Raw genomic sequence first — 12,410 nt, forward strand, 5'->3', positions numbered from 1 at the left:
CAGAAGTGTGGCTCTAAGGAGTTCTGCAGCTTGTGTAGGTGTTTTAACCAAAAGCTCCAAGAAGAAACTGAGTCATTTGCAATTAGTTGTTGAATAGTCCAGCATGTAATAGTTCAGGTAGAAAACTGCACAATGTTGTGGGCACTGTTCAGTTCTGGGACATTTTCTCACTCTGGGTAAGGCCTGGTGTAATTGTACCATGGGAGCTTTTACTCAGTTACATCAGTGAGTCAGGAAATGAAGCTGGTGCTGTTTGCCATGTGATTTGCAGATGACCAAAACCCACGTGGCAGGAAAGAGACTGGAGAACAAAGTGCTCTGTTGTGGAACATGAACTGTCCCCAGTGCTGCTGCTGTGACACTGCAGCTGGACAGCTGCTTACACAGCACTGCTCCCAAATCCCACTCTGGATTTGGGCAGTTAAGAGTTAGGGAAAACTCAGAACAAAATATGATACAGTCCCATTTCAGACACCATGAAGTAATTAGTTCAGTAATCCCAGATAAAAAAATTTAATCTTTCTATAGAAACAGTGCACTGTTTTACAAACGTGGTCATTTGGTTTCCAGTACAGCAAGTGTTACACAGAGCCCCCCCGCCCCTCCCTGGGCCTTTTGTCTGCAAGGTAAGAACTGAAACACAAAAGGCACCAAGCAAGAACTTACTCTAACAGAACTTCAGAATGACAAGACAGAGCAGAAATGATTACAATGTTAAATATCACCCTACCAATCTGAACCATTATTTAAAATAATTAACTTCTTAAAAAACAAATTTGGTGTTTACTTCTCAGTAGTTATAAATCTGTAAAGGTTGAAATCAGCACTGCACATTGAGTTCATTTACAATGGTTTGAAAAAACCTGCAGCCTTTTACACATGGTTTGTACAGGTTTGTTTGTGTGTTCTTAAAAAAGTATCAAAACTGTAGAACTTTCATATATATTTACATTCGTCTGTTAGTTACAGTGTTATCACATACAGCCTTGCTCAGCTTTTTTCTTCATGCACACAGTGCATGGATTTATAGAAAGAGAGCTTCATACCTTAAAACAACAATGGGATAGCTCACTCATGTTGTCACTACCTTAAAATCTAAAATTTGGAATAGAAGGATGCTTGATTACTTCTGTATTGTCTATGCAGGCCATGAGGCATTTGAGAGTATGGATTATGTCTGGAATGCATACCAGGGCTTTAAACACTTTCTTTCTTCTCTTAGTCAAGAATCAGCTTCCAGCTCACATTACTCTGTAAATGTACTCTAAAAGAAAGGAAAAAAAAAGAGGAAAAAAACTCCAAACCTACTCAGCCTGAGTTTCTTCTATTCACTCAAATCCAAAAGCTTGGACTGACATAAAACCATGAGGAAGATTTCTCTAGGATTTGGTACAGTTCAGGGAGGTACTAGTCCATTATGCAGTGGGAGGTAAGTGTCTTCACTTCCCACAGAATTCCCAGGAAATCCTATAGAATGAGATGAGAAAAATCAAGTGTTTTTCCTGCCAGGTGCAGGATGACCCAGCCAAAGGGCAGGACTTGGGAAGAGTTCTGTGTGTGCCACAGCAGCTCCTAAAATTGGGGTTTTTATCAGTATGAGCAGGGACAGGGGCAAGGAGGGAAGGAAGTGACTTTTGTTCCTGTGCTATTTTCCTGATGAACCAGGGAGAGTGCTCACTTGGGAGTGTGGAAATATATGGCTAAATCTTTGTTTCTGTTAATTCTGAGCTGATTTAAGAGATGCAAGATTCCCAGTGTGGAAAAGCATTTAAATTTACATTTAGAAACAAACAAAAACCAAATCAGATTTGTACCAAGCTGTAAAAAAGCCACGATACAGCACAAAACCCCTGGGTGCTGTAGGAGTTTCTCCTGACTGAAATGCTGTAGGCAATAGCTCTCCAGTTTAATGCACTGCATGGATTCTTATGGATTCTTCATGGATAGACTGGAAAATGTACAAGCAGCCCTTAAGAACCAGGATGGAAATCAGGAGATGTTTGTAAGGAGTGCTTCACTGGTCAGCTAACTTACACTACAGCTCTATCTAACATAGTGTCTTTAGATTTCAAAGCAAACTTCTCAAACATCCTGTAAAAATTCAATTATTCCTAATTTTCATAAATGTAGGCTAGTAGTTTTAAAATATATGTATATATATTTATATATATATATGTATATATTTATATGCCTATATATCTATCTCATCCAGATAGATATATACACAGATAATCTATGCACAGCAAGCCAAACATACAAAAAATAAATACTCTCACCCCTCTACTATATTTACAGAACAGATCTTATAATCCAGATTTTGTTAATAAATATTTCTAAACTGCCTGTACAGAATTTATTTTACTTATGTTGATGGATAGCCACAAAGCATATTCAACATATTTACAAAATATCTATAAATATAGTCTTAAAATAAAGCAATAGCTACTGAACCTTCAGCCTGGCTGGTTATGTACATTGAGTTAGTAGCTCAGCTGTTGCTTATTCACTATCACAAATGGGTAGTGCAACAAGTTAAAATGTGTATAAAAGATTATACATACAAAACTCTCACATCCTTTGGATGTTTGCAGTTCATTATAACTTTGTGGTTACCCTTCTGCAACATAAATAATGACCAAAAAGAAGAAGCAGGTTCTGTGATCCAAAGCAGATTTGTTCAGTGTTCAGGTGATTGGAGCAGCATCTTCATCCTCATGGCAACCCATCATCTTCTAAGCTTAGTGCTACACGCTGGGGAGGGAAAAACACTCTTGTGAACTGTGATACTGGTGCTAACTTGTATTTCTAGTTAGAGCTCCCATGGCTGGCCCTCCTGTACTGGTCACAAGTCTATTCTAGATAGGGATTTTTTTCCCTCCTCAAATGAGGTCATTTGCTCAAGTGTTACTAAGAGGTGCTGGGAAGTTTCCTGTCCATGTATATTGGATAAAATTCCTTGTAAGGGATGGCACTTCCTCCAGTGTGATCTTGTGTGGGATCTTTAGATCACAGAGACATTATCCACCCACCTGCCTGCCTGCAGGAGCTGTACTGCCTTCACTCATTACTCTGGATCTTCCTGCTCTCTTCTGAAAACACAATGCACTTACACCTGCCAGTGCTCCTCTCCCCAGGGATGCTGCTGTGAGGGAGGATCCTTTTCCTTAACTTCTTACAGAATTTCAGTCACGTCTCCTTATGAGGAATGTGACTTTTCTTTATACTGTTGCTATAGAGAAAATATTCTCCCTGGTATGTAGAGAAACTGAATTTATCCTTAGGATAATTTGGACACATGGTAGCAGCCTAAACACAGATAAAATGGAATCCAGTAGGGGATGAGGAATCACCTGTCCCATCCTGGGGTAGCTCTTGAGGGAGCTTTACCTTTGTTAGGTTGGTACCTTGGTTAGGACAATCATTCTTCATTTGAACCGAGTATCTGAGGCAGAGCACTGCATTCTAAGACAACTGCAGGGGCTGCCAGAAGTTTAAGCTTCTGCCTAATCAATGATACTAAAGAGGTTCTGGTTTTTGTCATTATGTGGCAAATAAATAACACTAATCCAGATTCTCTATTGGAACTCTCAACAGCATTAATATTCTCCAGCAGCCATCTCCTCAGGTACTTACTGCTGGGTACACGTGTCCGATTTGGGCAGTTCGCCCAATGTGGATTTCGTCTTCATCTTCCTCTTCTGTTGTCTTCCTATAAACTGGATTGTCAAAGTTCATGCTTTTGGTGTTCTTCCGTTTCCAGTTCCTCCAGATGAGGTATCCCCCCATGCACAGCAAGCCAATGACCACTGAGGAGAGGGGACAGAAGGGGCTGTTAGGGAGGCAGGATCTGCTGGATGTTCCCATGTTGGCACCATGCTCAGAACATTTTCTCACAGCTGGGCCACTGTTCCCCAGTTCAGCAGTTCCTGTGCTCTTTCCCACCCCATCAATGAAAACTGGAAAAGTGTATTTACTGTGGTAAATACAATATTTTGGTATTGCACTTTGGTGAACTCCCTCAAAGGTTAAATCCAATCTGCTTACCCACAGGAATGACAATTCCAATCACAGCTGCTGTCACAGTTGAACCAAAGCCTTCATCATCATTTGCATCTGTAATTACAGAAGTGTTCTGATCATTTAACTCGTTTGCTGCTTTTAAAGAATGTTTTCTGGTAGTACCTGTGCTGTTCTGCCCATCAGAAAGCTTTTGCAATTAAAGAATTTACAAAAAGTTTAATAATAAAATGATTCAGGTGACACTGAGCAGCGCACAGGGATCAGGGCTGAGCTGAACGAGGTCCCTGCAGTGCTGCTGCCTCACCAGGGGACAGGGACACCCAGAGCTCCAGGCCCCTGCAGGGACACTCACACACTCCAGGCTCCAAGGATGTCAAGAGAAGCTCTGACCAGAAATGGTGACTGTGCTTGGGCCTCCAATTTTTCATGCACAAAAAGGAGTCCAGTTTTAAAAACCTGACATTTAATGGAAATGCCATGCACACACCAGGGGATGGTGAAGAGCATTCCCGAAAATCCACAACAGAACACTTTCTAGTACTGACACAATGAATGACTTATTGAGCTGTCAGAAAATGAATGTAGTTCAAAGCCATCTACACAGCTTCTCTGTTTAATTTTTTCCTTTTTTATTATTTATAGCTAAGGAGTTAGTGAACACATCTATCCCTCATTGCTGCAGCCTGCCCCAGCATGCAAGAGTGGTCCCAAAACTCAATACTGTACTTAAAAAAAGGCAATTGCAGGAAAATATAGTTTTAAAAAATTCAATATAACCCTTCAAGTTCTATACTTTAAAATGTTTGCTCTGAGCTCTCATATCAGTAGAGAAAATCTACTTTTGCTAAAATATCAGGAGTTGCAAGAGGAGGAACTAACTATACTTTTTCTTTTGATACACCAATTCATGCAACTTTTAAATACTTCCCTGTGGCAAGCTGTTCCATTACATAGTTGTTTATTTACTTAATAAAAAAACTATACTATTTCCAAAGTGGACAATAAAAGAATTTTTCTTCCATGGCTTATTAAAAAGTTAATCAATTCATTTGAAAGAAACTTGCACAGAGAGAACTGAACACATTTTAGCCATTGGCTGTGCTTTCCCCATGCAGCACAGTTCTACAGACAGGGTGGTGTATTGCTGCTTTCCAGATGTAATGGAAACAGTGAAACAGTCAGGGGAAACAGCATTTCACTGGTTTCAAACATACATGTCTATTTGAGGTCTTGCAGAGCAAAATCTCTCTGGACTAGAATTTTTTTTTTTAATAGCAGTTCAGCCTTTCTGCTTTGCCTTGGCAGCAGGACCTGGAGGGATTGCCTGTTAGCTCTGAGACTGGTGTTGCATTGAGGAGAGCCTATTAGTGCTCTCCACTGGGATGCTCTTCTGATAAATAATGCAAAACTTCAAACCTGTGTCATGATGAGGCCACATTAACATGCCAAGCACGGCCACACAAACCAGAGGCAGCTTGCCTTGTGATTCCACATGTCCAGCAGCACTAAAGATGCACAGGGGGAATTTTTCACCCAGAACTTGTGCCGGATCAGATTAATAATTAAACAATTAAAACAGGGGAAGCATCAGCAGAACCATCCATTCTACTGTCAGCAGCACTGAAGCTGGGATGAGCCAGTACTGGCAAGGGCTGATGTGAACTCTCAGGGCTGTTCATGTGCCTTGGATAAAAGCTGATATAAGTTCCTTGACATGCAAGTGACTGGAATGACAGCAGCCATCACAGCCCAGGTGCCTGCAGAGAGAGGAGCTGAGTCTCCTGCTGTGCACCAGGGTGTGCCTGCACTGACCCCTCTGCAATTCTGACATTGGGTCAGGTCTCCTGCAGTGCAGGAGGAGCTGTGACACAGGAGAAGGAAAGGAATCTCATTCTCTTACAGTGCTGTGACAAATTGCTGTTCCCAGTGGTCATCTCAGAGTCTATCAGGATGGATGTGGTGGAAGGTAAATGAAGGCTTGGGGTGGTGATTGTAGCTTCTGGTACAGCTTTGGGGACAACTCCAGTGGTGTCATTGGCACTGCCAGGTACAGCAGTGATGGTCGTGGTGCCGCCAGCACGGGACGCTGTGCTTGTGGAAACCACTACAGGAGCTGCAGTGGTTGGAAGCTCTGAAAACCAAGAGCAACAATGACATTTGGTTAAAGCAAGTACACCAAACAAATCACAAATGGTGATAGAAATCTAAAAAGGATTGTTATGTTTAATGAAGACAAGCAGAAACTAAATTCCAATTCCATTTCCCAGATAGTCAAACTATTGACAGTGCTCTGCCTAAAGCTACAGAAATTATTTCCTGAAGTCAAGCTTGATTAATTAATACTAATTAAAAATCAGTCTGTATTGAAGGTAGCTAAGAAGTTCACAGACTTGGGGGTTTTTGAGAACCTCCCAAGATTCTGAATTTGTACCAGGAACTCATTGCATGTTAGGAGAAACTACAGTGAAGCCACTCGTCTCTTCAGGATATATCAACAAAAACTGTGTCCTCTTCAGACCAGGTTTCTTATCTATGGATAGATATATAGATACCTAAATAGATATATAAGTACACATTGCATATATATGTATAACATAATCAATATATCAATGTTCTAGTGCTGGTCCCTAGCCCTTTTTTCCCCTCTTCCTGCTGTATCTTTTTTCTGGTGAAGCTTTCCAAAATAAGCAAGCTTTCAGCAAGGACACCACAGTGCTGCTGTGGGCAGCAAGGAGTGGAATACAGAAGTTGGTGTTTGTGTTTTCACCATCAGAAATATATTCACTGTGACTATGATTTTGTTGGGACAGTGAAATGGAGATGTGATGGTGGTTACCTTTGTAGCATTTTTTCATGTCAGGACCCAGCCACATATTGTCAGGACAGGCACAGGTGTACTTGGGGGAGTGGGGTGAGATCTGAGGTGCAGGAAGACACAAATAGTCACAGCCTCCGTTTGGCTGGGGGCTGAGCTCACAGGAATCTGGAGCTGTTCAAGGATGGAAGAAAAGACAAGTTATTTTTCTAATAATTTATTTCCTGCCCTTGGCAAAGAGGTATCAGATCTTCTGAAAAGACCTTCTCTCACTCCCTACCTCAATTTATCAGGCAGCTTAAGCATCTTTACAGTTTGTATGGTAGGGTGGAACCTTACAAAGTACTATAAAAACTTCCCAAGTGCATAATGAATGGGAAGCATCACAGTGACAAGAGTAACTCACTGTTATCAAAGATGCTAATTAAACAGCTATTAGCAAATTGCAGATTCTTCAATAAATGCTGCTGCTGAATTAATTATGCAGGAACTTCAAGCATTAGGCATTGATTTCCCATTATTACCTGTGCATTCTCTCTCATCAAGAACCATCAGGGAGCATTTCATTTGCCAGCTCTAACAAACCTGATTCAGGGCCATGACATCCTGAGGACACCTCTTACCTTTGGGCTGCTTTAATTCATGGAACACCACGATGTCATGAGGGTTATTGAGATTCTCTGCCAGAATGGAGATGTCCAAGCCATTGAGCCTGTTTGCACTGAAGATGGCCTCGTTCTCCAGGTCAGTCCAGAACACTCTGTCCTGCAGGGAATGCACACATTCCTGACCTGGCCTGCTCAAATTGGATTGAACTCCAGCAGTCCCAGAGTCAGTGCACCATGTTCCTACCTTGGGGCACCTTCTGTTCACGCTACTTCTGTCTGCAGCTTTTTTCTGTTCTGTTCAAAAGCCCAGCACTCCTACAAGTTTACAAAGTGCTGTGAAATTTTGAGTAGCTCTGAGACTGAGGTGAGGGAGAAATTTGGTAAGGTACAGACAAGTTGCATGTGTGTTGTTTCTGAACTGCTTTTTCTTTGTAAGCTGGGGTAAATCATGAGCAAAGGGCCACACTCTGTACTAGAAACATTTGTTACCTTGCTGATTTTTTCCTCCTTTCCTTAGGTAAGATCTGCATAAACAGGTCTCTCTGAAGAGGCCAGTGCCTAGAGCACCTATTTCTCTTTTATATTACTATATTTTACATGGCATACTATGCCTGAAGATACAGAACTACTGGTGGAAGAGGTACCCAGGAATCACATTATTACCAAGCAGTTTAATTGCTTGGTCATGTGTGTGTGCTGCTGCCTCCCAAACCCATGTGTATTTCCTGAAGGAAAGCCACACTGCTGGACAACAGGGCAGCTTAGCAACAGCAGAACTTGTCTCTTGTCCTACACAGCCATTCCTACCAGGAAGGATGGAGAGAGGTGGAATAACCCAAGAGATCCTTCCAAATGCTGCTGATGGGGATAGCACTGAAGAGCAACACTGACCTGGAGAAACCTATGCCCAAAGTTAGATGCCCAGATATCACACACTTCACACAGGAGGAATAAGGGATTTAAGGATGAGGGATTTCCTGAGCCAGACACCAATGGACCTTTCTCTGCTATGACTTACCTACAGTGAGTGCCAAAGTTGAAGCCTTTGTTCCCCTGATCATTTAATGCACTGGTGCTGCATTAGGTAAAAGCATGAGATAACACTTTGCTCTTGATTAAGGCTTTAAAAACCAATTTCCCTGCTGAGCCCACACGAGGTTAATCGGTTTCTATAGCAGCAGCTGCCCTCACTGAGCTCTGTGCTGGGCAAAAGGCAGAACTTTCAATCAAGAAGAGCTCTGAGACCTCTTGCAAGCTCCAGCCTGTTCTGCATCCCTTTTCCACTCTTACCTCAAACACTGCCAAGCCAAAAGGATGACTCAGATCATCCACAGAGGAGATCAGAACTTTTCTGTTGCTGCCATTGAAATCAATGCAGGACAGTGAATGCAATTTGGAATCTACCCAGTAGAGACGCTGATTCAGCAAATCTGGAAAGTAAAATACAATGAAGCAAAATTACACACAGCTCTTGCAACTCTTTTTCTCTTGCCCAGCATGTTTTTCCTGCTGGCAGCATGACTAATCTCTTTATTATTGGGACTCTTTTTTTTTTTAACACTAGTTCTGATTTTGAATCAGTGCCCAGATATGCTGGGATAAGACCCTATAAATAAGATTAAAAAGGAGGAACATTCTGCTCTGTGTGTGTGGGGAATGCCTGACTGACAGTCTTGTACAATGAGGTTCTTTTGTTATCAGGAGCAGCAGGGAAGCAGCAGTTTGGGCTTCCCAGATTCTCCCCATCAGTGCCTGGGTGAGAAGCTTCATCCCTCCCAAGGTTGTTCAGGCCTTGGCTCTTGCTGGAGAACAACTACTGAGATTCCAATGAAACACCTCTCTGAAGGAGCTGTGAGACTCACACATTTTCAGTGAAGCAGAGTCCTGGGGCAGGAAACCCTTCTTATGCTGCAGGCTGGGAGAATCTGCTGCTGGGGACAGTCCTACCACAACCAGCCAGGTTTGGGGAGGGTGCAGGTAAGAGTGGGAGGAAAGGATTCAATGTTATTTGGAATGCTAAGAACTGCATTCCTCTTTCTGGAGCAAATTCACTTATTTTGGATGGGATTGACTGAACAGAATGCAAGTGGATAAGAGCCAACAAAACCAGTTATAATAATTAAACAAGTCATTAATTAATTTCTTAATTACTAAATGATAACGTTATTTGTTCCCAGCAGTAGCACTTCAGCAGTATGTAATGGCAGCAGCATTTCCTCCTCCATCCTTGCCACAGCCAGCATTTTTAAAGCCAAGCAGAGAACCTCACATCTGCATGGTGTTAAACACACACAGCTCCCAGTGCAGAGCAGGATGTTCCCTGCTGCTCCATGAAACCTCCTTCCCACTCTGCTGCTTGGTGTGGCAGTGAGCACCACCACGGCCCTCAGTGGCTCCATTCACCCTGAGCAGCTGGGCAGGCAGGGAATGGTGACAGGGAATGGGCTCTGCAGGCCCTGTCCCTCTCCCTCTGCACCATTCATCAGTCCAGTGCAGGAGCCTGACACTGCTCCTGAGACAGGCCCAGCTACAGAGACATTTAAAAACAAGGATTCAAATGCTTTGCAGACTCCTAAAGTGTTGTCACAGCTCTGCATCCTTCCCCAAACTTTCCTTTTGCCTGAAGGCACAATGACAGGCACCTCAAGGCTCCTGCAGTATGAGGGTCTGACTACAGCAAGACTTTCTGTCTGTGCTACTGAGGTAAGGGAACTCGTGTGTGAGCAGCAGTGACTGACTGACCAGTTTAGGACTTGTGTGTGCAGGTGCCTTTGAGCATTTACAATTTTGTTTTCCCACTTGTTTAATACCAAAAGCAGATTTCCCTCAGGCCCAGTGGGTGCTGCAGCTCTGAGCTGGGCACTTACCCAGGGTGATGCCGTTTGGCCACTCGATGTTGTCGGTGACCAGCACCCGCCGCCCCGCGCCGTTCAGACCGGCCTTCTCGATCTTGGCTTTGTCTCCCCAGTCAGACCAGTACATGAACCTGGCAGAGGCACAGGTAAGAAAGCAATAAGCTGGAGTCCAGCTAAGAAACTTGCACTGCTGGTTGCAGTAAGATGTGCCAAAGATTCTCTCCTTATTACAGCAGTTAATTCCTCTGGTGGAACCACATGCAGTTCTCCCACTGAGTAATCTGCCACAAAACTTGCACCAGAATGCAGCATCTCACCCCAGTAACTAACCCCTGAAAACTCTCCTGCTGTGCCTGTTAGGTACCTGGCATTCACTCATTCCAAACAGCCCAAACACAAGTCAGGCTGACTTCATTTCCCAGCACAGCCTCTGTGCCAGGACCAGCTCAGGTGCATTGAACACATGAACTGGCCCTGAATTGATTTTAACAGCAGGACCTTGCCAAGGGCTAGTTAAAGCCTCTCCACTGTCCCACTGCAGGGTGCATCTCAAAGGGCATCTGAGTCCTGGTGAGATGAGAACCAGCCCCAGGTTTGTGACTGGAATGTGTCTGTTGGCAAAGGGGAGTTTGGGGTGTGCACCCCTACCTCTGTGTGGGATCCACAGCGATGGCTCTGGGCTCGCTGAGGTCACTGTTGAAAAGTGTCCTCCTCTTGCTTCCATCTGCAGTGGCTACTGAGATGGTTTTGTTTCCAGAGTCTGTCCAGTAGATGTTCTTGTGCACCCAGTCGATGGCCAGTCCCTCGGGGGAGTTGAGCTGGCTGTCGATGAGGATCACCTGCTCGGCCGTGTCACTCGCTTTGTCGATGTAGGCACTGCGGGGACAGGAGGTCACAGGGCTCCCACACGGCTCCCAGAGCTGGGCCCAGGGGCGGAATGGCTGACACAGGAACCCTTACGGTGCTCCTGCAACCTTCTGCTTGCTCCTACAGCCTCTTATTTCCCCTTTCCCATATGGCAGCATTTCCACAGTGGGGAACTGTGCATTTCATCATTCTACCTGCTTCCTACTGTAACTGCACAATTCAGGAAAACATTTGACTTCTGGCATGTTAACTTCAACAGCACTGATTTGTGGGATTTATGGACATGAAAAATATAATCTCCAGAGCTCTGCTGAGCAGAGTTGAACTGAGCATGCAATAAATGTGCTTAAATGTACTGCAGAATTAGGAGCTGTGTAGCTAATTATGACTCATCAAAGGAATTCATGAAGCTGCATTAATTTGGCAAGTGATTTCACTAGATACAAACAAAATGTTCACTAAATATTAGTGGCAGCTTCAAAATCTTTCAAAACGATAATGAAAGGCAGCAGACTCCACATGGATGTTTCATAAATAACTGGAATGTTGCTCCTACAACCACACAGGCTGATTCTGCTCTCAATATCAATTCTGCTGAGTGCACTGAAATGAGTTATTCTGAGTTTGCATCAGTGTTTGCAGAAGCTTAGTCTGGCTCTTAGAATAACACAGTACATCTTAGAACAGTTATAAAGCAGAAGTTTCTGCCCCTTACCCCACATATTTGGAATCGTAAGAGGCTTCCTCTTCACTGCCCATCCTGCCTTTGCTGATGGAATGAGAAGGTGAATTGCATGGGAGCTGAGTTCTCCAATATCAGATTAGACCCTGGAACCGAAACATCTAAACCCAGGAATTCCTGACACTTCTACAGTCTGCAGTCAGGGCTGGAATGGCCATGCAGAGTCAGCCTGGATGGCCAGCACATTGCTGCATCTTCCTACAAGAATGGTTTTGGTTTGTCTCTGACCCAGCACCACAGGGATGGTACCTCAGGGCTCTATGGGTATCTGACAGTGCTCCCAAGATTCCAGTATTCCAGAGTGACCCTGTGCTCTCAGTGCCCAGCTCCAGGCCAGTGATCCCTTGCCAGTGGAACACTTGTGTTCCCTGCTTCCCACCTGTGCCTGCACAGGAGGGAAAGGCAAGAGGCTCCTGCAGCTTCCACAGTGGAAGGGCTCAAGTACAGGTGACTTTTCAATTCTCCCAGTAACTAAATATTGTAAAAGATGTGACACCCCAAAG

At 43.7% G+C, this 12,410-nt stretch overlaps 1 protein-coding gene across 1 annotated transcript in view; it reads right to left on the bottom strand.

The window, feature by feature from the left end:
• Window positions 1-605: 605 nt before the first annotated feature.
• Window positions 606-12,410, bottom strand: part of LRP8 (LDL receptor related protein 8) — a 169,794-nt gene continuing 157,989 nt past the window's right edge. The window contains exons 10-18 of the mRNA XM_058808279.1: window positions 10,947-11,174; window positions 10,311-10,429; window positions 8,734-8,873; window positions 7,459-7,600; window positions 6,857-7,009; window positions 5,921-6,151; window positions 4,045-4,113; window positions 3,634-3,806; window positions 606-2,751 (exon numbers count right to left, since the gene is read on the bottom strand). Coding sequence (XP_058664262.1) covers window positions 2,713-2,751; window positions 3,634-3,806; window positions 4,045-4,113; window positions 5,921-6,151; window positions 6,857-7,009; window positions 7,459-7,600; window positions 8,734-8,873; window positions 10,311-10,429; window positions 10,947-11,174 — 1,294 coding nt within the window. The 3' untranslated portion in view covers window positions 606-2,712. The remainder of the gene's footprint in view (window positions 2,752-3,633; window positions 3,807-4,044; window positions 4,114-5,920; window positions 6,152-6,856; window positions 7,010-7,458; window positions 7,601-8,733; window positions 8,874-10,310; window positions 10,430-10,946; window positions 11,175-12,410) is intronic.

The sequence above is a fragment of the Ammospiza caudacuta genome, chromosome 7 (assembly GCF_027887145.1).
Source record: "Ammospiza caudacuta isolate bAmmCau1 chromosome 7, bAmmCau1.pri, whole genome shotgun sequence".
NCBI classification, from domain to species: Eukaryota; Metazoa; Chordata; class Aves; order Passeriformes; family Passerellidae; genus Ammospiza; species Ammospiza caudacuta.